Source organism: Bubalus kerabau, chromosome 10 (assembly GCF_029407905.1).
Source record: "Bubalus kerabau isolate K-KA32 ecotype Philippines breed swamp buffalo chromosome 10, PCC_UOA_SB_1v2, whole genome shotgun sequence".
NCBI lineage: Eukaryota > Metazoa > Chordata > Mammalia > Artiodactyla > Bovidae > Bubalus > Bubalus kerabau.
In genome coordinates this window covers 67,185,920-67,208,352 of record NC_073633.1, presented here as the reverse complement: position 1 = coordinate 67,208,352, position 22,433 = coordinate 67,185,920, and the positions used below count along the sequence as shown (strand labels likewise).

Genomic DNA, 22,433 nt, shown 5'->3' with positions numbered 1-22,433 from the left:
CCCACTGTTGTTGCTCTGGTTCAAGTCACCATCATTTCTCCAGTAGATTATTGTAGGAGCCTCCTTCATGACCTCCCTGCGTGGAGCCCTAACTGGAGAGAGAATGAGAGGTCCCAAAACAGCAATATAAAAGGGTACAAACTTAGCCAAAGAACACATACACACCAGCTCCAACAACTTCTAGAAGGGCTGGAGAGAGAGGTGGAAGCACTTGTAAACTCAGGTCCTTAGAAATCTGGAGAAAGCCCACAGCAGGAGTGAAGGCACAGACGTGGAGCAGACCTGTGGACACAGAGCAGGAAGGAGAGGGTGGGACAAACTGAGAAAGTAGCATTGCCATACATACACTATCATATGCAAAATAGATAGCTAGTGGGAAGCTACTGTATAACACAGGGAGCCCAGCCTGGAGCTCTGTGAGGACCTAGAGGGTGGGTTAGAAGTGGGGAAGGAGGCTCCACAGGGAAGGGATATATATATATATAGAATTATGACTGATTTGCCTTGGTGTATGGCAGAAACCAGCACAATACTGTAAAGCAATTATCCTCAATTAAAAAAAAAAAAAAAAGCAAAGCCACTATGAAGACAAAGAATAAAATCAGTCCGCAAAGAACGAGCTGCCTCGATCTGCCCTCAGGGACCATGGGCCAGGGGACTGTCCCCCTCCTCGCCACCTCTTCCAGCCTCTCTGAGGCTTACGGCTGCTGATCAGAGTAGCTTGACTGACTCCAGTCACCCTCCCTCATGCGCTGGCCTTGCTGTGATGTGCCCCGGGCAGGGCATGGGGCAGGAAGGAGATTCCTCACATGATCCAGCTTAATCCTCCTTTTCTCCCTTCCCAAGGCTGCACGCTGCAGAAACATTGCTACTGGCATGCAGATCAAAGGGGGCCCACGGTGGGCAAGACGGGCCCTGCTCCTCGGCCTCCTCTGGGCTACTGCGCACTTGCCTCCCCCAGGGGCCTCCCTGGCCCAGCGTCTCCCAAGGGCTACAGGTAGGTGGACACTGGGGTCAGCCACCCCTGCTGCTGCCGCCACATACAAATAAACAAAGAGAGGGGAATTCTTTCTTGACTTACTTTTGCTTGTGCTTGCCACTGTATTTGCTCTGATTTTTAGCATTTGGTGGGGCTTCCCAGGTGGTGCAGTGGTAGAATCCAGAGACGCAAATTTGATTTGATCCCTGGGTCGGAAAGATCCCCTGGAGTAGGAAATGTCAACCCACTCCAATATTCTTGCCTGAAAAATTCCTTGGACAGAAGAGCCTGGCGGGCTATAGTCCATGCAGTTGCAAAGAGTCAGACACGACTGGGCATTTAGATTATTTTAGCATTTGGTAGGATATCAAACACTTTCAGTCCTTCAGATGTTATTGATGGAGACTTCATCACGGAAAAAGGAATCTTTCATCCTAGAAATTCTCTCTGCAACAATTAATGATTCTCTGTGAGCCTTGAGATTTGTGGACAACTTGGGCTCTGAAATGGGAAAATGAGATTGCACGGATATTAGAAATTTTTATCTTCAGATATATAGTTTCTAATTTAGGAGGAAAAGGGGTTCAGAATTCCCTTTTAGAGTTGAAGTAGACAAGGAAAACTGATTTCATTATTTCTTCTTTTAAATTCATCCACTATCTTTATTTTATTTTATTAAAACACCTCTTTTGGGTCCCAAAGACTAATATTTTTAAGGATCTATAATTATATCATAGTCAAAAGAGATTTATACATTTTCACCAGAGTTCTTAAAATTCCACCCAGAAACCCCACACTTACTATTTTCTTAAGGAATTTCTCTTTGTGGGCTTGGAATGCGTGACTTCAATATCCTTCAGATTTTCACCTCCTTTTCCTTACCAGGAAATAGCACCCAGTGTGTTATATCCCCATCATCGGAGTTTCCTGAGGGGTTTTTCACGAAACAGGAACGTGCAGATGGAGGCATCATAATCTACTTCCTGATTATCCTTTACATGTTCATGGCTGTGTCAATTGTCTGCAATGAGTACTTCCTACCATCCTTGGAAATCATCAGTGACTGTAAGTAGCTGGAAATCTCCACTATAACTTCCCAGAATAGTGATGGCACACACATATATGCCTGTGTTTGGAGAAGCTCAGTAACAATCCTGCCCATCTTACCTGGCTGCAGGACACTAACGTCTGTGTTGTGGCATCCTGTACCGTGAGGAACTGGCCTGACTGTGGTTTTTCTTGGTAGCTCATGTGCAGCAGAGCATCTTTAATGGGTATAAAGCAACAATCATAGGGACTACATCTAAAAACTGCCAGTTTGTCTGCTGTATTGTCTAGCTGTTAGTAAACTGTTTCAAATTTTATACACACGCACTTGGTGTATACTCCTAATACACTGGGCTCCTAATACTTGCCATCAAATACTTCAATTTTTTTTTTTAATTTTTACTCTGAAATCTCTATAACTTTTTAGAAATAGTAGATGATAAACAAATGCCTTTAAGGACCACCCTTCTACCTCTTCCTTTACAGTCTCCTATCAGGAGGGAAAGGAAACTAATTCATGTTAATGAACCAAAGAATATATAAGTAAGTCCTGCATCTCATGTAAAGTGACCTCAGGAATTAGGTAATCAAAAATTAAGCTCAGTTATTGGTTTCTGGGAAATAAGATCTGTCAAGCCCTTTAGTTCTGTTTCGTGAATCATGTGTATCACCCAGCATTCTGAGCATAGACCTTACATAGGTGCACTGGTCCCTAAAATCAGGATACCAGTGATGTATTATGGTAACTAAGCAAAAGTGCCTGCATTTCCAGGCTCTATCTCCTGTTTAATTAGTTTAACTGGTTGAGCAGGCTCACTTCAGAGAAGGTCGAAGTTCAGGATTAGATTTCCCACTGCATACTCCCAGGATTGCACAGAAATAGCATGCCCCCTCCCCACCGCCAGACACACACACTGCTAGCATTTCTTCACAGAGGGAAAGAGCATGAACGTGGACTCTCCTTTTGCCCCTTTTCCCATGGCCCCTTCCCCAACCCCTGCTGAAATGCAAGTCATTTTCTCTCTTTTCTCTCTTGTTAGTGCAGTACAGCAATATCCTTAGGACTTAAAACAGGATGTGGCAACAGTGGAGTCACTCAACACTTATTTCTCTAATTCAAAATATTTATAGAACAGGTCAGTGTAAGTTTAGTATAATTATTATTTAATTTATATACACAGTTTTACTTTGATATTATATCTGACATGGACATTTCTTTAATAGAAATTAACATCATATTTTACTTAGACTGATGAAATGCAAGAAAAATAGAAGAAAAAGCATAAGCTTTCCTACATTACTATCCCCCAGAGATCCCCACAGTTGTCATTTGGTATATTTCCTTTTAGTCTTTTAGATATTGCTACACATACAGTCTGAGACTGTTTCTTTTTCCTAAGATACTATTTTATTGTGAACATTTCCCCATATTATTAAATAGCCTTCAAAAGCTTGATTTTTAATGGTAGCACAATACTTCCTGCTTTTGTAAATGATTTCAGCACCTAACACTGGTTTTTGTACAGAATGGGCCCTCAGTAGACATTTATCACAATTTTTTAAATTATTAATTTTATTAGACATTTGATTTTAAAATTTTTTGTCCTACATAATGCTCATACTTGTATCAAATCTCTTCAAACTTCGCTGACCATTTCCTGACAAAGACGCAGAGCTATGCGTACTTTAAGCTTTATTTTATACATTGCCAAAAACATTTTACAAAAGGTGTGCCAGCAAAAACCTCCACAATGTGTGGTAGCTTCCATTCCAGAAAACCATGAATAATATCATTTTAAATGTCTTTGTTAATTGCTTTAAAATAGAAGTTTATTTTATAAAATTTGCATTATCTTATTATTTGTGATGTTAAACATTTTATATAGGTACTGAAATTTGTGGTTTTGTTCTTGTGTTTTTTTTGCCCATGTTCTAATTAGGGGAGTTATTTGTCTTTTACTTATTGATTTCCAAGATTTTTTCTAATATAAATTTCTAACATAATTTTCCTATCATATGCTTTTTATGGTTTGTTTGGTTTTGTATTTTGTGTGTTTATTGCATTGAAGTGTACATAGGTAAATTTATAAATATTTTCCTTTATGATTCTTCTTTTGGTTTTATACCTAGAAAAACCTTTTATCTCTACGTTGGAAAAAATTTCATCTTCTCTTCTACTGATAGTTTTTTCTTTTCTTAACATTTATTTATTTATGTTGAATATTTTTATTTTTTCCACTAAGAATTTGTTTTGTTATAGGATACATTGCTGTTTTATCAAAAGTTGATCCATTACCTATACCCTCAACTCTATACTCTAATGATCTATTCATGTTTGTGCCAATACCACACTTTTCATTAGAAAAACTAAATCATATTAATTATATAAAACTAAGAAATTTAAAATTCAAGGTACTATCTCTCTACTTAGAATCTTTCTTTTTCTGGAAAATAATAAATCCCCATCTCCTTTTTTTGCTTTTTTGACTGAAAGAATGAACCCATCAAGAATTTTTTTTTTAATAAAAACCTGTCTTGGGAGTGGTAAATAAATAAATAACTTTTCTAGCCCTGCAGAAGAAACTACCACATTAAAATTTAGATTGATACTTCAAAATAATCTTAAGTAACTTCATGAAACATCTATAATAATGACTTCCACCATGCCACTTGTGGGATTACCTTGAACATCATCAGCAAACATGCATTTCTCAAGTGAATTGCCTTTTGCTCTGAAATATAACACCATTATGGATGTGTGACTGATGGATGCCTATGCCACTGCCCATCTTCAGCTGCTAAGAATTGATCCCTGTCTTGAGTATTGAAAATACTGGCAACAAAATGAAATAGAAATAGTGCTAGCTTGATTCATTTTTAAATGCCTATAAATTAACTCTGTCATTTCTCTTTTCAAGGTCTTAGCATGGTCTTGTCCAAATTAGGACATCAGCAATAAAAAACAGGTTCTCTGGAATTTGTTTACGTCCACAGAAACTAGCTTCAGGAAGTCTGTAAATGCTTTACATTTCTCCATAGTTCTTTGATGAGCATGAGTTATAACAGTCCCACCCAACTAATAAGTATTAATATTATCCTCAAAATAATTTACTGAACATTATACATTGTACTGGAATGTTATTAACTACTTATGTATTTATTATAGTTATTTTTCATAAACAATTATAGAAGACCAAACATGGTTCTAAATTAAATATATAAGGTTTTAGCTCTTCAAAAAACCCTACAAAGTAGGGACTATTAGATTGGTTTTACTAATGAAAAAACTGGGGCTGAAAGAATATATAAGTTCTCAAGACTACACAGGGCTTCCCAGGTGGCACAGTGGTAAAGAATCTGCCTGCCAATGCAAGAGACACAAGAGATGCAGGTTTAATCCCTGAATCAGGAAGATCCCCTGGAGGAGGAAATGGCAACCCATTCCAGTATTCCTGCCTGGAAAATTCTATAGACAGAGGAGCCTGGTGGGTTACAGTTCATGGGGTCACAGAGAGTTGGACATGACTGAACACATACACACACACACACACACACACACACACACACACACACAGAGCCAGTACACAGGAGAGCCCTGGTTTCTTTAATGTCAAAACCCAAGAATGTTTTCAATTGCTATATAATATAATTTTACACATCCTTATTTGAGATTAGCTGTCATAATATGGTTGTTTCAGAAGAACTGTTCTATTTAAATAATTTTAAAAGGTATTTTCCACCCAAGGGCACCAAAAATTTTGGTTAAAAAATATATCAAATAGTCATTGTAACTACAGAGGAAGTATACTACAAAATAATGAGAATCTACTGAGTCACTTTAAAACATCAGTTAAGAATTTCAGCAACCTACTGGGGGTTGTAAATTAATGTTATAAATGGTTACCCACAATAATTAATATGAGAACTAAGCATTTTGTTTACAATGTACATGAAATTATAGCATCGTACTGTGGAACCAAACCATCATGTTTGATTCAATGACATTCTGTGGAGTACATGTCTGAGTTCCAATCTAGGATACAATGGTTGAATCGGCCGGCCCCTGGCCCACCCCAGCCCCATCATCCCATGATCCACTCTTCCAATCACTGACAGTGGTTCATTTGCTTATTAGCACAAGGGGCTTCAGCATGGTGATACCTCTTCTAGAGGCTGGGACTGCAGTCTCTGTGCAGGGGATATGTTGGAGGTGGTGGAGGAGAGAGCCTCTGGCTGATATTCTGGTCAGGCCCAGCTTAGACACATGAGTGCTTTCTCTGTCTGTAGCTATACACATTGATTCTATATACATTGGTCTGTCGATTACCTCGAACCACTACCACTTGAGGCTTCCACTAAGGATCTTTCTCTTTCTTGCTCTACTCATGATCATTAAAGTCATACAACCTCTCCTTCGCATCTCAACACTAGGAAAGCAAGCACACACAAATCCTGAGACAATTTGTTGTCATCTTAACCAAGTAGATCCAATATGAGAAAATGCTGTTGCTATACCACCTTCCTTTAATCTTATCTTCTCTTTTATCCATTTAAGTTCTAAAGGAAAAGAGGCTAAAGATGATTCTTTGAACACATTTGTATATAATAGAAACTATATTAATTTACAGCCCATAGTAGGACGATTACCTCTCATCTTTATAAGCAGTTCATTTTTAGAAACACAGGAGTTCAGCAGAAAGCCAAAACAAATCCTTTACATATCATTTTAATATGTAATGGGGATCTCCCAGAGTTATTTAATCACTGTTTAGAGTACCTTTCTTTAACTTTTCTGAGGCTAACTACAGAGAAAACTGAGAACCCCTAGTGATTGGTCTGTCACTTGATACCGCCTAAAGTCCACAATGAGCTAGTTATGAAACTTTTCGTCTTAAATGTTACACTAATATGCTATTCAGTTGACACTCTAATCCCTCCACCATGTTGATCCTTTGAAGTATAACATGTCTTAAGTGAAAATGATCTTAACAAGGTTTTGGGAAACATATAAAATATTTACTTTTTTATAAAAAATTCTTTTTATTCATTCTGCTTTGAACTAATATTTGTCCATGTTCTATTTTATGTTTCAGAAACAGACAATAAGAAAGAAATACAAGTTTTAATTCCAGGTAGAATTGATTCTAAATTGATAAAATTGAAAGGGAGTCAAATAATTCTGTGAGTATGGCATTTGGATAGCCGACAGTTTCAGGGGATTGTTTGATTCTTAATCCTTATGAAATTTACAGAGGCAAAGCCTTCCCCAAGAACAAAGAATCTAAGAAGAGTGCTTCCTCCCAGCCACACAGGCTCTCCTCTTAAGAGCATTTTCATCCTCTTTGCTTTTCTTTTTCCTCTGATCTAAACTAATCTGAATTTAAAATATAAATAAATACATTGTGGTTACTTTGGATTGCATCTAAATCTACCTTAGGTATACAGAGATAAATAAATGTCAAGTGGTCTGGATATTACCAAAATGCTACTGTAGAGACAGGCAATAATAATAATAAAGCTATGTATTAAATCTCTTCACTTACCTACATGGATAACAGAAAGAGCAGCTTTTTCAGCTCAAAAAGATCTAAGTGCCCATCCCATCTCTGCAACTACTACCTATGTGACCTTGAGCAAATTATGGAAACAAAACTCAGGTAATTGTGAGGTTTGGAGACAAAAAGCCTTGCATGTGTCTTTGTATGATTGACTTACAGCAAGTGGAAACTAATTCATATTATAGCTGTTCGATTAGGGCATGGGGGCATCCTTTTCCAGTGGAATCGGGCTTTTCAAAACATTACACAGGGCTTCAGAATTTGTTCCGGTATGGCTCAGACAAGATATGAGATGATAACTATAAAGTACTCAAAATGTTTTTATTTACTATTAGAAGCATCACAGAGCATCTAGATGCAATTGTGCATGGAGAGGCGAGGCATTTATTCCAGTGATGCTGACTTTACTCAAAATATTTCTAGAAATATATGTGAAATTAATGTCAGAACCAATTTTGCAAATCATAAAAAACACTGGTTTGCTGTCATACTTCATTTTGAACCCTAAGTAGAATTACTCAGCATGACTACCCACCATAGTCACTAGAATTGGGTCTGAATGACTTTTAATTGCTTCCAAAACTCAAATCCATTCACGAAGCATAAAAATTTGCTATCACTGAGGACTTTATAAAATTGTGCCAGAAGACACCAAATTGCTTATAGCCTAGTCTTGTAACTCTGTTAAATGGACATGTGAAAAGAACTGAAACTATATTTAAAAAAAGGTAGCAGCAGTTAAAATACAATGATAAAAGTATAAATGATGCTCCCTCCCATCTGTTTTCTCCTCTATCTTCTAAATTTTCAGTTAACATAGGGGTTTTAATTATAAAAGGAATTTATCTAACAATAAGAGGTGGTCCAGAGGTGTAAGGCATAGAATTCATATTTTATACTTTTTTAAATTGATAAAAATTAGAAGATACCTTAAAGATTTGTATATTCCAACCCTCTTACAGATGCCAAAATACAAGCCTTGTCTGAATGACTTATCTAAATTCTCACATTAAGGTACCGGCAGGGCCAGAAGCCAGGTTTCCATTTTAGTTTAAAACTCTTTTTCTATATTATATTTCCAGAAAAAGATTTGCAAAGATGGTTATAAACTTTGCAGCATGGTATCAGAGAAGAGAACACGCTTAAGAAAAAGTCTGTAATCAGTAATCAGTTCATTATCATAAAGTTGCACTTTATATAATCAATGTAATATCTAAACCTATAAAGAAAACTCACCTTGAACATTTCTACTATATCCTCAAGGAAATATGATTAGTCCTTTAGAGTAATAGAGAGGGAAAAAATAATAGCTCTGGGGTGGGGGGAGAACAGAACAATTTATCTTTAATAATAAACTATAACAGAGAGAAATGCTACCCAAAGGTCAGTGAAGACAAAGCCAGTCGATTCTAAAGTTCAAAGGTATAAACCATTCTACAAAATATGCTTAGAACCTTAAGATATAACTTGTTAAAATATCTTTGAAGTTTTATACATCCATTTATAGAGAGCTCTTCTTTTCATAACTCGAATAGAGCCCAGTGAATAGCAACAAGCTTTATTGTTATTGCCTTTTGAGAAAGAAAGTGTTCAGAAGGGTCACTTATTTTCTTACCTTGCAATAGCCAGATGGATCACTTTTTCTCTCTCCAGATTGAATTTTTCTAATGAAGCATTCTTCAGCCAGCATTAGACAAAGATCAGCCAATCACTCTTCAGCTGCCCCAAGTTTAGACAGTTTAAGATATTTTGTTCTTTTTTCAATTTCCTCCATGTATTAGTTAACCCTGATTTCATTCAAGAATTCATGGTAATATCACTAAATTTATACATTCTCTGGAATATGCTAGAACACTTCTGAATTATTACTAACTCTCACTAGCTATTTTTCCCCCTAGAAAAGAATACAATGGGCCAAGTTATGTACCAGTGCCACGAGGAAGGGAAGAAAATGACTCAACCACCTCCCATCCTACAATTGCCTCAGTGCCTTTCTGATACTGAGTTTCTGTGGTGAAAAAGAAATTGCACTGGACTTAGGTATAGTTCAGCTGGTAAAGAATCCGCCTGCAATGTGGGAGACCTGGGTTCCATCCCTGGGTTGGGAAGATCCCCTGGCGAAGGGAAGGGCTACCCACTCCAGTATCCTGGCCTGGAGAATTCCATGTACTGTATAGTCCATGGGTCACAAAAAGTGGGACACGACTGAGTGACTTTCACTTTCATGTTTCATGTTTAGAATCAATAGACTTGGGGTTTACACCCAAACTCCTCACATTTAAGACCCTTACTTTCCATGTAACTTTAAGTTACTTAACCTTCTGGTTATCTGCTTTTTTTATATGTGAAATGGAAATACCACAACTCATATCTAAGAACTTCCCCGGTGACTCAGATGGTAAAGAATCTGCCTGCAATGCAGGAGACCTGGGTTTGAGCCGAGTCGAGAAGATCCCCTGGGGAAGGGAATGGATGCCCACTCCAGTATTCTTGCCTGAAGAATTTCATGGACAGAGAAGCCTACAGTCCATGGGGCCACAAAGAGTAGGACACAAATGAGCAACTAACACTCATTTCCGAGAATAGCTGAGATGATTAAATTATGTATATGAAAGTGAATTGTATGCAATGAATATGATATTATTTAATTCATAGATAAAATTTTTAAGAAGTTAATAGAACAATATGCTTCATCTTTTCTAAGTTTTAAGACCAACTGGACCTACTATGTATCCGAGTTGTAGTAAAAGTATAAATACTATATATATATGAAAATCACTCTAACCAGTTAAAGAAATGTTATGAAATGTAACTTACATAAATTATTATTTCTGTCCCTCATTAGCCACCACAAGTAGTGTTCATCAAGCAACGTGACCAAAGGCAAATAGGATGGAGAACTTGCATTTGGTTAACTCCATCCTGAGAGGATTTTTCCCAATGGAGGCATAACAGGTAGCAAAACAGTTCTGACTAGAGCTGGTTGGACCACTGAGACCAGATAGCCTCATGAGGATAAAAAAGATGACCATGGCTGGTATCACCAGCAAGCAACACTAGATGTCTTTCTGAAAGTGAAAGTCACTCAGTCGTGTCCAACTCTTTGTGACCCCATGGACTATACAGTCCATGGAATTCTCCAGGTCAAAATACTCAAGTGGGTAGCCATTCCCTTCTCCAGGAGATCTTCCCAACCCAGGGATCAAACTCAGATCTTCCCAACCCAGGTCTCCTGAACTGCAGGCAGATTCTTTAACAGCTGAGCCACCAAGGAAGCCCAAAAATACTGGAGTGGGTAGCCTATCCCTTCTCCAGCAGATCTTCCTGTCCCAGGAATTGAACCGGGGTTTCCTGCCTTGCAGGCTGATTCTTACTGGCTGAGCTACCAGGGAAGCCCATCTTTCCAAGCACTTCTCACATTTTTCACAATAAAAGCCCAAGTGCTTGCTAGGATCCACAAGGCTTTACATGATCTGGCCATCTCTCACCTTTGACTTCATCATCTACAGCTCTCCTTCACACACTTCATTCCAGACACTCTGGCCTTTCTCTGTTTCTTGAACACATAGGCTAGCGTCTACCTCAAAACCTTTGCACGCACTCCATCTGCCTATATTACTCCCAGGTCTATGTGTGGCTACTCCCTCACTTTGTTAGCATCTTGGTGAAGTCCTGTCTGGTTACCCAATCTAAAATTACAATCTTTCCTTCATGAAATTTTATATCCGCCTTCCTGATTTTTGAGCTTCCCTGGTGGCTCAGATGGTAAAGCATCTGCCTACAATGCAGGAGACCCGGGTTCAATCCCCAGGTCGGGAAGATCTCCTGGAGGAGGAAATGGCAACCCACTCCAGAATTCTTGCCTGGAAAATCCCATGGACAGAGGAACCTGGTAGGCTATAGTCCATGGGATCACAAAGAGTTGGACATGACTGAGCAACTTCACACCTGACTTTTGCTCCTTCTAACACAATACATATTTTTTTCTTGTCTGTTTGCTCTCACTGAAATTAAATTCCAGAAGAGAAATGTTTGTCTGTTTTGTGACTGCCACATTCCTATCACATAAAAAAAAAGCATCTGGTACAGTAGGTGGTCAATAAATACAACAAATAGATAAATAATAGTCAGGTGTTCCAGTTATCAATGGCTTCTTATGAAATCACCCCAAAACTAGGGGCTTAAAAGAACAATCATTTCAGACTTCTCATAGCTTTAAGGGTTTACTGGCCTCAGCTGGATGGTTCTTGCTTGAGGTCTTTCATGCAGTGATATTCAGAAAAAGGACTATAATTATCTGAAAGCTCCCTCCTTCGCATGTCTGGTGCTGGGACAGGAGGATTCAAAACTGAGGGGCTGAAACAGCAGGGCTTCCTCAGGCATCTCTATGTGGGCTCTTCACAAGGTCTTTCCTATATGGCAGCCAGGGATTTTATGTGGTAGCTTAGGGCTCTGAAGCAAATGTCCCGAGAAAAAGAACCATTAGAAAGCTTTTTCACCTTTTATGTCCTAGCTTCAGGCATGTGGTTCTGTCATACTTTCAGCAGTCACAAAGGCTCATCTAGGCTCAAAATACATAAACTCCACCTTGTTGTTTGTTTTAGTTTGTTTGACAGGGAATGGACAGGTTCTGGAAAACCATGTGGGCAGAAATATTGTAGCTATATTTATAAAATTCAACCTGCTATGCCACCAACAAAGAAAGAAATCAGTAATGTCAAAGGCAGATATCTCAGTAGAGAAGTAGAACTTGAGGTGGACTGGAGAGTGAGCAACAGGTAATGGTCCCACAGGTAAGAATAAGGAAATACTGACTACAGGTGACAGGGACTCAACCAAGCACACCAGAGTTTGAGGGTCTGGGAAGACTGTCAAAAATCAATAATATACTAAACAATAAACATTGATCAATGGCTTGGAAACTGAATTTTCATTCTAATTTTAACTTTCTGATATAGGGTAAATAATGCCTAGAAGGCTGCCTCTGTTGGCTGTTTTCCAGTTGAAGTTAGTATCAATGGCTTTCTATGAAAATGTAGCTTTGGTATCTATTTAGTTATGAGAACATGCTCTCCCATTTGTCACTTTACCAGGCTTAATATAATTTCATTTGTCTTCAGCCTTAGGACTGTCCCAGGATGTTGCAGGTGCAACTTTTATGGCAGCCGGTAGTTCAGCTCCTGAATTAGTTACTGCTTTCCTAGGTAAATACCGCTCCTTATATTTTTTTGCTTAATTGGTGTTATTTGATCTTCTCCAAGTCAACACTAACTTAGCTACTATCTGGCTCATAGGTGTATTTATCACAAAGGGCGATATTGGCATTAGCACCATTCTTGGATCCGCAATCTATAACCTCCTTGGTATCTGTGCAGCCTGTGGCTTACTATCTAATGTGGTACGTAAGAAAACTTTATTCAACAAAACATAGTCTTGACAAATTATAAGAACTGCTTATTGTCAAACCACAACATGAATCAGCCACAGGTATACATATATCCCCTGCCTTTTGAACCTCCCTCCCATCTCCCTTCCCATCCCACCCCTCTAGGTTGATACAGAGCCCCTGTTTGAGTTTCCTGAGACATACAGCAAATTCCCGTTGGCTATCTATTTTACATATGGTAATGTTTCCATGTTACTTTCTCCATACATCTCACCCTCTCCACCCGTCTCCCCGTGTCCGTAAGTCTATTTTCCATGTCTGTTTCTCCATTGCTTCCCTGCTCTTCAGTACCATTTTTCTAGATTCTGTATATACACGTTAGTATATGATCTCTTTCTGGTTTACTTCACTCTGTATAATAGGCTCTAGGTTCATCCACAGAAATAACAGAAAATAACAGAATTTGACAGAGTTTGACAGAAAAGAACAAAATTCTGTAAAGCAATTATCCTTCAATTAAAAAATAAATTTATAAAAAAAAAGACAAAAACAAAAGAACTGTTTATAGTCTGGAACAAACAAGGCACTAGGAATGTGTTCAATTAAGTTTATTAATCAGTAGAAAAACAACATGTATTCAATTTTAAGTTAACCCACAAATACCTCTTGGTCAAATTTATGAAAATCAGACTAGGTTTAGAAACACAATTTTTCTTAAAATTCCTTTCTCTAAAAGCAATATGTAAAAGATAACAATGTTTAACTACAAATATACAAATAATTTTAGTATTACACTAAGCAAGTACTTAAAGAAGTAACAGTGTAATGGAAACATTAATTATTTTTACAGGTTTCAACGCTATCATGTTGGCCCCTATTCAGAGACTGTGCGGCATATGCTATCAGTGTAGCAGCACTTCTTGCCATAATATTTGACAACCAAGTTTACTGGTAAGCTTGAAAAGATCATTACTCTTACGTAAAACAATGACAGAGAGTACTTTTATAAAATTCTAGTGTAGTAACTTTTTTTCAGAAATGTTATTTCTTTCACTTCTTAATTATCTACCCCTTTCATACATTTTTCCTGGAGATCTCTGAGCTAACCTCGTCATCACAATTGCTGGTGGGGTTGTTCTCCCTTTGCAATTTTTCAGTCAAATCAGTCTTCCTTTTTGTCTAACCAGCAGATGTTACCATCCTTCTTTTTCCCTACTGACTACCTTCTCAGAAAGCTTCCAAATTTTTGATGTTTGTTAAAGCCCCAACAGGTGGCTTTTTCCTCTACTGGGTTGTTTACCTTTCCTCAGTTAGAAGTTGCCATGATCACACAATTAAAGATAACAAAGAAACAAAGTCCCTTTAAATTCCTCCAACTTTTTCCCTGATGTTCATTTAGTAGGAGAACTATAGCCCTCTTCCTCTAAATATTAAAAATGTTTTAGGTTTCAAGACTAAAAACTATTTGTTTTATTTATAATCTCCCCATGCCTTGTCGTTCTAAGAAAATGGAAACAGTCACTTTTTCAGCTAACACGTACCAGGTATTTGTTAGGTATTGATCACTATGAGATGAGTCTTAACATGAATAAATGTCAAACATAGACACACAGACTGTACATTGCCTGATGGTGGAGGTCAATGGCACCCCTCTGGAATACTAGAAGGGTGCCATTTGGCAATGCTGCTCTAATACCTGCTATCAAGAAACTTCAGACCTAGCAGGGAGTAAATTTTCAAAGTGAATCTTCCTGACATCTAGTCTGTCTCCCAAAGAAAGACTGTTGGTTACAACAGAAGTACTTCTGGGACTTAGCAGTTGTCTGCCAGGGGACAATGACTGTGGGAGTATCCAAGCTAATGCTCCTTTCATTAGAGAAATCAAGAACTCTGTGCTTTCAAGCTGTAGCAGTGATTCACTAGCTATAAAATAAAAGGTAAATGCAAGGTTCAAATGTGATGATATCAGATAATCAAAATTCTCTAAATAGCAAACCAGAGTATAGGAAAACGGTGCAAGCCAAACTCATTTACATTCAAATCATCAAAAAATCTCAGTATAGCAAATTGAAAAGCTTCAGCCAGTCTAACATATTCTGATTTAGCACAGAATTCCTATACCAGAACAACTGAAATGAAGGGATACTATATTCTTGTAATTATTATGTTTTTTCAATGAACTGAAGTGGAGAAGCCCCACCACTATTCATTAGTTTCACTTTCATTTTGAAAATCTGTAATTACTATTATTTTCAAATAGGGCTTCCAAGGTGGCTCAGAGGGTAAAGAATCTGCCTGTAGTGCTGGAGACTCAGGTTCGATCCCTGGGTTGGGAAGATCCCCTGGAGAAGGAAATGGCAACCCACTCCAGTACTCTTGCCTGGAGAATCCCATGGACAGAGGGGCCTAGTGGGCTACTGTCCGTGGGGTTGGAAAGAGTTGTACAGGACTGAGCGGCCTACACTTTCACTTCACTTCATGAATACAAATATCCAAGAAGCTCAGTAGACTTCAGGTAAGATGAACTCATACCCACACTGAGACACACTATAGTCAAACTTTCAAAAACAAAGAGAACCTTGAAAGCAGCAAGAGAGAAGTGAATCATCTCATACAAGGGACCTCAATAAGATTATAAACAGATTTAACTTCCAAAGGCCAGAAGGCAGTGGGCAGATACATTCAAAGTGCTAAATGAAAAAAAAAAGTCAACTGAGTCCCATATCTGGCAAAACGGTCCTTCAAAAGTGAGGGTGGAATTAAGAGATGTCAAGCTAAACAAAAATTGAGGGAGCTCCTTACCACTAGATGTTCCTTGCAAGTAACACTCAAGGAAAGTGTGCAAGGTGAAATGAAGGGACACTAGACAGTAACTTGAAGGCTTATGGAGAAATGAAGATCTCAATCAAGGTAAATACATGGGCACTTATAAAACCTGGTGTTACCCTAACAATGGTTAGTAACTGGACCTTTTGTTTCCTGCATGATTTGAGAGACTGGTACATTTAAAGGAAAAAGATTCGGACACAACTAAGTGACTCACACACATTTTCAAAGAACTTTCTATGCTTGCTATTTTGAAGGATTCTACAAATTAAGAATGAGTTTATAATCCTTGTTTTTAAAATACAAAAAGGACAGTGTCAACTTTCATCAATCAGTAAGTCTTTAATAATGTTGTAACCAAATCTGGACACATCTATAAAATCAAAATGTATCTAGAATACTTCTGTTCTATTGTTTCATTAGAAAGTTAAGCAGATACTGCCCCAAAACTACTAACTCTAAAATAACTTTCACTTTAAATTGAAAACCACACAAATTTCTCTAATTTATAGGTATGAAGGAACTTTACTGCTTTTGATATACGGATTATATGTTGTGGTGCTGTGTTTTGACATTAAAATTAACCAATATATTATAAAGAAATGCAGTCCTTGCTGTACCTGTCTTGTCAAAGCAATAGAAGAGAGAAGTGAACAACAGCCACTGATGGGATGGGAAGATGAGGATCAACCATTCATCCGTAGGCAATCAAGAACTGACAGTGGAATATTTCATGAAGATTCTGGCTACTCCCAACTTTCTTTAAGTTTACATGGTCTTAGTCAGGTTTGTGAAGGTAATAACCCCATCATGACCACTGTTAAGTCTGTTACTAGCAAAACTTAATTTCATTTCAATTCAGCAAGTACTATATACTTACCATTTTAAAAATACTATGTGAATTTAGAGATGATCAAGAGGCAGACCTATCCTTAAAGAAGTTTCCAATATTTCAGAAAAAAAAACACAAAATAGCTAAAATATGAACATTTAAATACTGTAAAGAGAAAGAAATAAAGTATAAACATAGTTCCTAAATGGGACAGATGGTAAAAAAAATTTGATGAGGATGGTCAGATAGGAAAGATTATCACAGAGACAAACTAAGCCTTGTAGAATAGTAAGATTTTAACAACTTGATTTACGGTAATAGCTACTAAAGTTTTATCAGACTTCATATGTCATAAGTAAATGATGCAGAGCTAAGAGTAAAAAGCATTCCATGGACTGACAAAGAAATAACATGGGAAAAAGGCTTGTCAAGTACTAACATAACTGGAGGACTGAAAGTGCAGAATGGAAGCAGAAGAAAGGTGGATAGGAAGGAATACGACAGAGTCTTAAATGCTAGATCAATAGCGTTTGCAGGTTTGCAGAGAAATTATCAGAACTGAAATATGAGATAAAAGACATGCTGCTAGACCAACTGATGTGTTTAACAGATGCTTAGACAAGGTGAAGGCAGTGGGAATACAAGAAAACAGATGTGAGACAATGCAGAGGAAGCATCACCAAGACCAGGCAACTGAAGGGCTACATGGGAGCAGAGATAATTCTGAGGCTTTTGATCATGACAAAGTAAAATGAGAATACCACTTACAAATCTAGGAATTTAGGAAGAAGAGCTGGTGTGAAGAAAAAGTAGGAAGGAGACAGCTGAATTTTAAACATGTGAAGCAGTAGTAAAACATAAATTATAGTATGTATGCTAAGTCGCTTCAGTCATGTCTGACTCTATGAGACCTGATGGACTGTAGCCCACCAGACTCCTCTGCCCATGAGATTCTCCAGGCAAAAATACTGCAGTGGGTTTCCATGCCCTCCTCCAAGATCCCCTGGGGAAAAGAATAACCTACCCACTGCAGTATTCTTGCCTGGAGAATCCCATGGACAGAGGAGCCTGTCAGGGCTACAGTCCATGAGATCGCAAAGAGTCGGACACGACTGAGCAACTAACATGTTTAGTATATAGGAAGTCAAATTCAGCTACAGCCAGAAATAAAAATTTAGGCTTTTTTTTTTTAATAAAGTGGTTTTAAGAAACAGATTCTGCATTTTATTTAGTACATTAGACAGGGAACTTAGTAAGTTATTATCTGAAAAAATTAAAACATGAATTTTCCCCTTCTTACAAAGATTATAGTTTCTAGTCTTTCAGGTACAAGAAGTACACATTTCTAAGTTAAATTTTATAACAAGAAACTAAAAAAAACAGTCCAAACATTTTTTTTATTACAATAAAATTATATCTGTTACTTTCTGGCCCATTTGCTGCAATGTGGCAAAAAAAAAAAAATTATGAGTTATTTTACTAGTATTAGTGGTAATGTGACCTAATATATGGGCAAAACATTGGACTGGCCAAAAAGTTTGTTCAATTTTTTCCATAAGATGGTATGGAAAAAACCGACCAAACTTTTTGGCCAACCCAATATCTTATAGGTGCCATACAAATTTTAAACAATCTAAAGTGAAGTCTCCTTTTTATCTAATATATTATTATTGACTTCTTCCACCAAGTTCATAGAACAAATTGAATTTAAAAAACACTCAAGTTTTATAAGTTACACTGTAGATTCAATACTACTTCCAATTTTCTTAAGGCCAGTCCAATGTTTTGCCCATATATTAGGTCACATTACCACTAATACTAGTAAAATAACTCATAATTTTTTTTTTTTTGCCACATTGCAGCAAATGGGCCAGAAAGTAACAGATATAATTTTATTGTAATAAAAAAAATGTTTGGACTGTTTTTTTTAGTTTCTTGTTATAAAATTTAACTTAGAAATGTGTACTTCTTGTACCTGTGGTGAATTTTGTTTAGTAAATTAATGAAAGAAAATGATGAAATAAGCCCTGTAAAATCACCTGAGAATCAGAAATATTCAACTTAATAAAAAGATTATGCTATAGCTATCTTTTACTCCCTAAGTATACATTTTGTGATACATAGGGCAGGCTAGAGGTATCATCAATACTGGGAAGTGGAGACAACTGGGGTTGCTAAGGGAAGACACCAGGTTAATCCCATAAGCAAAAGTTACTAAAAACCATCCACATTGTAGAAAATCAAGAGATGCTGAACTGATACTTCAGAAACATTTATGTTTCTAACACACTTAGTGAATGAGCCTAAACACTCTGATGGATTTAAGACCCCAAATCAAGAAATGCTGAATATCACATTTTATAGTCAGCCCTGAAGTCTCAATTAGCTTCTTTTTGCCAGCAATATCAGTAATGAGATATTCAAATGTTTTAAATAGCCTCTTAAAAACTGATACAGCTAATTTATTTCAATATAGCTTCTTAAATGGACATTTCTAACTTAATTGGCCATTTGAGAAAACTCAAAATCATTTAATTTTTCCTTAACAGATCCGCCAAGTGTTTTCAACATGCCTGAAGCCGACTTAAAAAGAATTTTTTGGGTATTATCCCTTCCCATTATTATACTACTTTTTCTAACCACACCAGATTGTAGAAGAAAGTTTTGGAGAAAGTATTTTGTGATAACATTTTTTATGTCAGCACTGTGGATATCTGCATTTACATATATCCTGGTTTGGATGGTCACAATAACTGGTATGTATAATATCTTAAGAGCACAATTTAAAAATAATCAGTTGTATATAAGAACAGCATATATTCACTAAGTATAATCTAGTTAAAGAGAAAATTTGTTTTTCAGCAAAGACTAAAAATAAAGATTAGTGCTATTTACAAAAAGATTAAATATTAATATACCAACAAGCTCACTCAGGTTTTGTGAGGTGTATACCACATGTCAAGCTATATGGTCACTATTACACAGCCCAGGGGTACAAGTCAAAGGAACATGTTATAAACGATATCAAATTCACAGAATTTCTATTTTGCTAATAATTAAATCACATTGCATGGGTCCACAAGATAGTCTTTATACTGAATGCCATCCCATAGTTTAACATATAGCAAGGTGCCAGTGTTTTGAGAAAACAATGGGTATTCACTGTTTAACTGGATTACATTTTGTTTTTTAATATGGCAATATAAATGTACTACAAAATGAATTAAAAGGGTATAAAATAAAGTCTCATTTTAGTTTCTACTACTTTCATGATTAAGATTTAACTACTACTACCTGGCCATAATCAGCTCTAGTCCCCAAGAACTCGTAGTTCAGAAGGAAAAACTGAATATAAACAATGTACAAAAAAAAAATAATAATCAGGAATTTCTCCCAAAAAGGTTAACCTGAATGGACTTAATCAGAGGTGAGAAAACCACCACCTGTGTACCCAAACACTGAGTCTCCTGTTTTTGCGAGTTAAGTTTTACTGAACAGTCAAGCCCATCCAATTATATATTATCCATGAATGCTTTCACATTACACTGGCAGAGCTGAATAACTGCAACAGAGATTGTATAGCCTACAAAACCTAAAAAAATTACTAATTCACCCTTTCAAAAAAAAGTTTCCTGACCTCTGACTTTTCTCAAATTAATATATGACTTAGAATAGTATGCTATTCTAGGAATATTTCTTTTTTTATGAGTAATATGGAAAAATCCAAGCCTGCATATTAAAGCTCTCCATAAATGTTCTCAGCCAGGTCACATTTGATGTTAGGAAAACAAGAAAAGAACAAAATCAAGTACTAGATCACAGAACAGTCCCCAAGATGATAAATGTTAGTGTTATTTATGTACATATGAACTCTGGCAAACCAGTAACAAATTAACAACCAATTACAGTTCCATTAGCAATATAGAAGCATGCAATAAATATGCTACTTGAAGTTTTTTTAATTAACATTTTAAGAAGAAAAAAAAAGAATTGTAAAGCAAGTTTTCAATTACAATATAAAGAGCAGTTACATTCTAGTTCTGTTTCCCAAAATGGATACATTTATGAAAAATGATGAACTGCCATCAGATTTAACAGAGGTTTTAAAGCGGGACCACAAAGTTAGAAAGACTCAAGTAGAAGCCTATTCTGTTTTCCTCAGATTTATGATTTCCCAAAGGAAACACCTAAACTAAGGTATATCACTAAAGTAGAACTTTAAAAATGCATACCATGTTAACACATTTACAGCCTAAAAATAGCTATAATATGCTTAAATCTGACCTTTTTAGGAAATGTTTTTAAAAAGGTGAAGAGAAAATGACCAATCTTATTGGCATATTTTAAGCAACAGCCTTGATAACAGTGGACATCCAAAACTTCTATAAGCATACCACATAGGGAAATTATTCCTTGGTAGAATTTTGTGTATTAAATATCACCATCTATCATGAAAAATCTGTGCTACCTTGGTTACCAATTCACCAATATTATTCAAATATTTTGCTACCTAAAATCTAAGTACATATTGGTTCTGAAATCTAAATATGTCTATTTTCTTTTTCAGGAAAGAAATATCTGCAGAGAATAGTTAGTGAATCTATAAGATTTGTAATATATAATATCTATGTTTGTTACAGGGGAAACATTAGAAATTCCAGATACAGTAATGGGCCTTACTTTATTAGCAGCAGGAACAAGCATACCAGACACGATCGCAAGTGTGTTGGTTGCAAGAAAAGGTAAGAACTGGGTCCCTCAAGCTGCAGTGCCCATTCTTAAAAGCCTGACTGAAATACACTGAGCAAAGATACCTTTAAAATATTTCCTCAGTAACATACTTTGAAGAAAAAAGAACTCAAGAGGAAGCATTTACTGTTTAATTAATTTCACTAAATCTAATTCCCTAAATAATATTCACCTGAAATGTGAATTAAATCGTAATTAACCATGTTAGAATGAAAAGCAACAAGTAATCTATATACCTTATTGAAAAATGGTTTAATAAATAAGGATAATTATTATTAGATAAATAAATGTTAAGACTTTAAATACTAACCCCCTAAAATTTAAAAATACAAATTCAGTAAGACTTTTGCTCTAATACAATTTTCCAAAACAAACAGAAAAAGTATCCAGTGTTTTTTCTTATGAAGCTTATTAATAAAATACAGTATTGGTATGCACATTTAACAACATGCTTTTTTTTGCAGGCAAAGGAGATATGGCTATGTCTAACATCGTGGGATCCAATGTCTTTGATATGCTATGCCTAGGTGTTCCATGGTTTATTAAAACTGCATTTATAAATCCATCTGCTCCTGTAGAAGTGAACAGTAGAGGACTAACTTACATAACCATCTTTCTCAACATTTCAATTGTTTTCCTTTTCTTAGCAGTTCACCTCAATGGCTGGAAACTAGACAGAAAGTTGGGAGTAGTCTGTCTGTTACTGTACTTGGGGCTTACAACATTATCAGTTCTATATGAACTTGGAATTATTGGAAACAATAAAATAAGGGGCTGTGGTGATTAATGTTAACAGTGTTATGTGGAAAATGTGAATGATGGGGAAGGGCAGAGAAGAAAACCTCCATTTCTTCATTTAACTCAAATAAAAAATATTCTGAACTTCAGAATCTAAAACTTACTTACAGTAGTTTTTTATCACCAACAAAAGTAATTTAAAGCCAATCAAAATCATATCTTAATTTGTCTGAGCCCTTTCTTTTCAAGGACAATTACATATATTAAACAGAAGTTTTGGAAAAAACCATCTATGCTTTACCTTACAGTAAGTTGATA

General features: G+C 36.5%; 1 protein-coding gene across 1 annotated transcript; it reads left to right on the top strand.

Annotated features, from left to right (window-relative positions):
* The first annotated feature begins 876 nt into the window (after positions 1-876).
* On the top strand, positions 877-22,164 carry SLC24A5 (solute carrier family 24 member 5). Its single transcript, XM_055538043.1, has 9 exons — positions 877-997; positions 1,865-2,044; positions 12,705-12,788; positions 12,879-12,982; positions 13,821-13,921; positions 16,309-16,592; positions 19,178-19,384; positions 21,269-21,370; positions 21,842-22,164. The coding sequence occupies exons 1-9, from the start codon at positions 877-879 to the stop codon at positions 22,162-22,164; spliced, it is 1,506 nt and encodes a 501-aa protein (XP_055394018.1).
* Positions 22,165-22,433: the final 269 nt, after the last annotated feature.

Excerpts from the sequence above, each read along its gene's own strand:
- SLC24A5 (XM_055538043.1), top strand. The coding sequence starts at position 877 with ATGCAGATCAAAGGGGGCCCACGGTGGGCAAGACGGGCCCTGCTCCTC. Across the intron at positions 13,922-16,308 it reads TTTGACAACCAAGTTTACTG|GTATGAAGGAACTTTACTGC; the intron begins GTAAGCTTGAAA and ends TCTAATTTATAG. Across the intron at positions 21,371-21,841 it reads TGTGTTGGTTGCAAGAAAAG|GCAAAGGAGATATGGCTATG; the intron begins GTAAGAACTGGG and ends TTTTTTTTGCAG.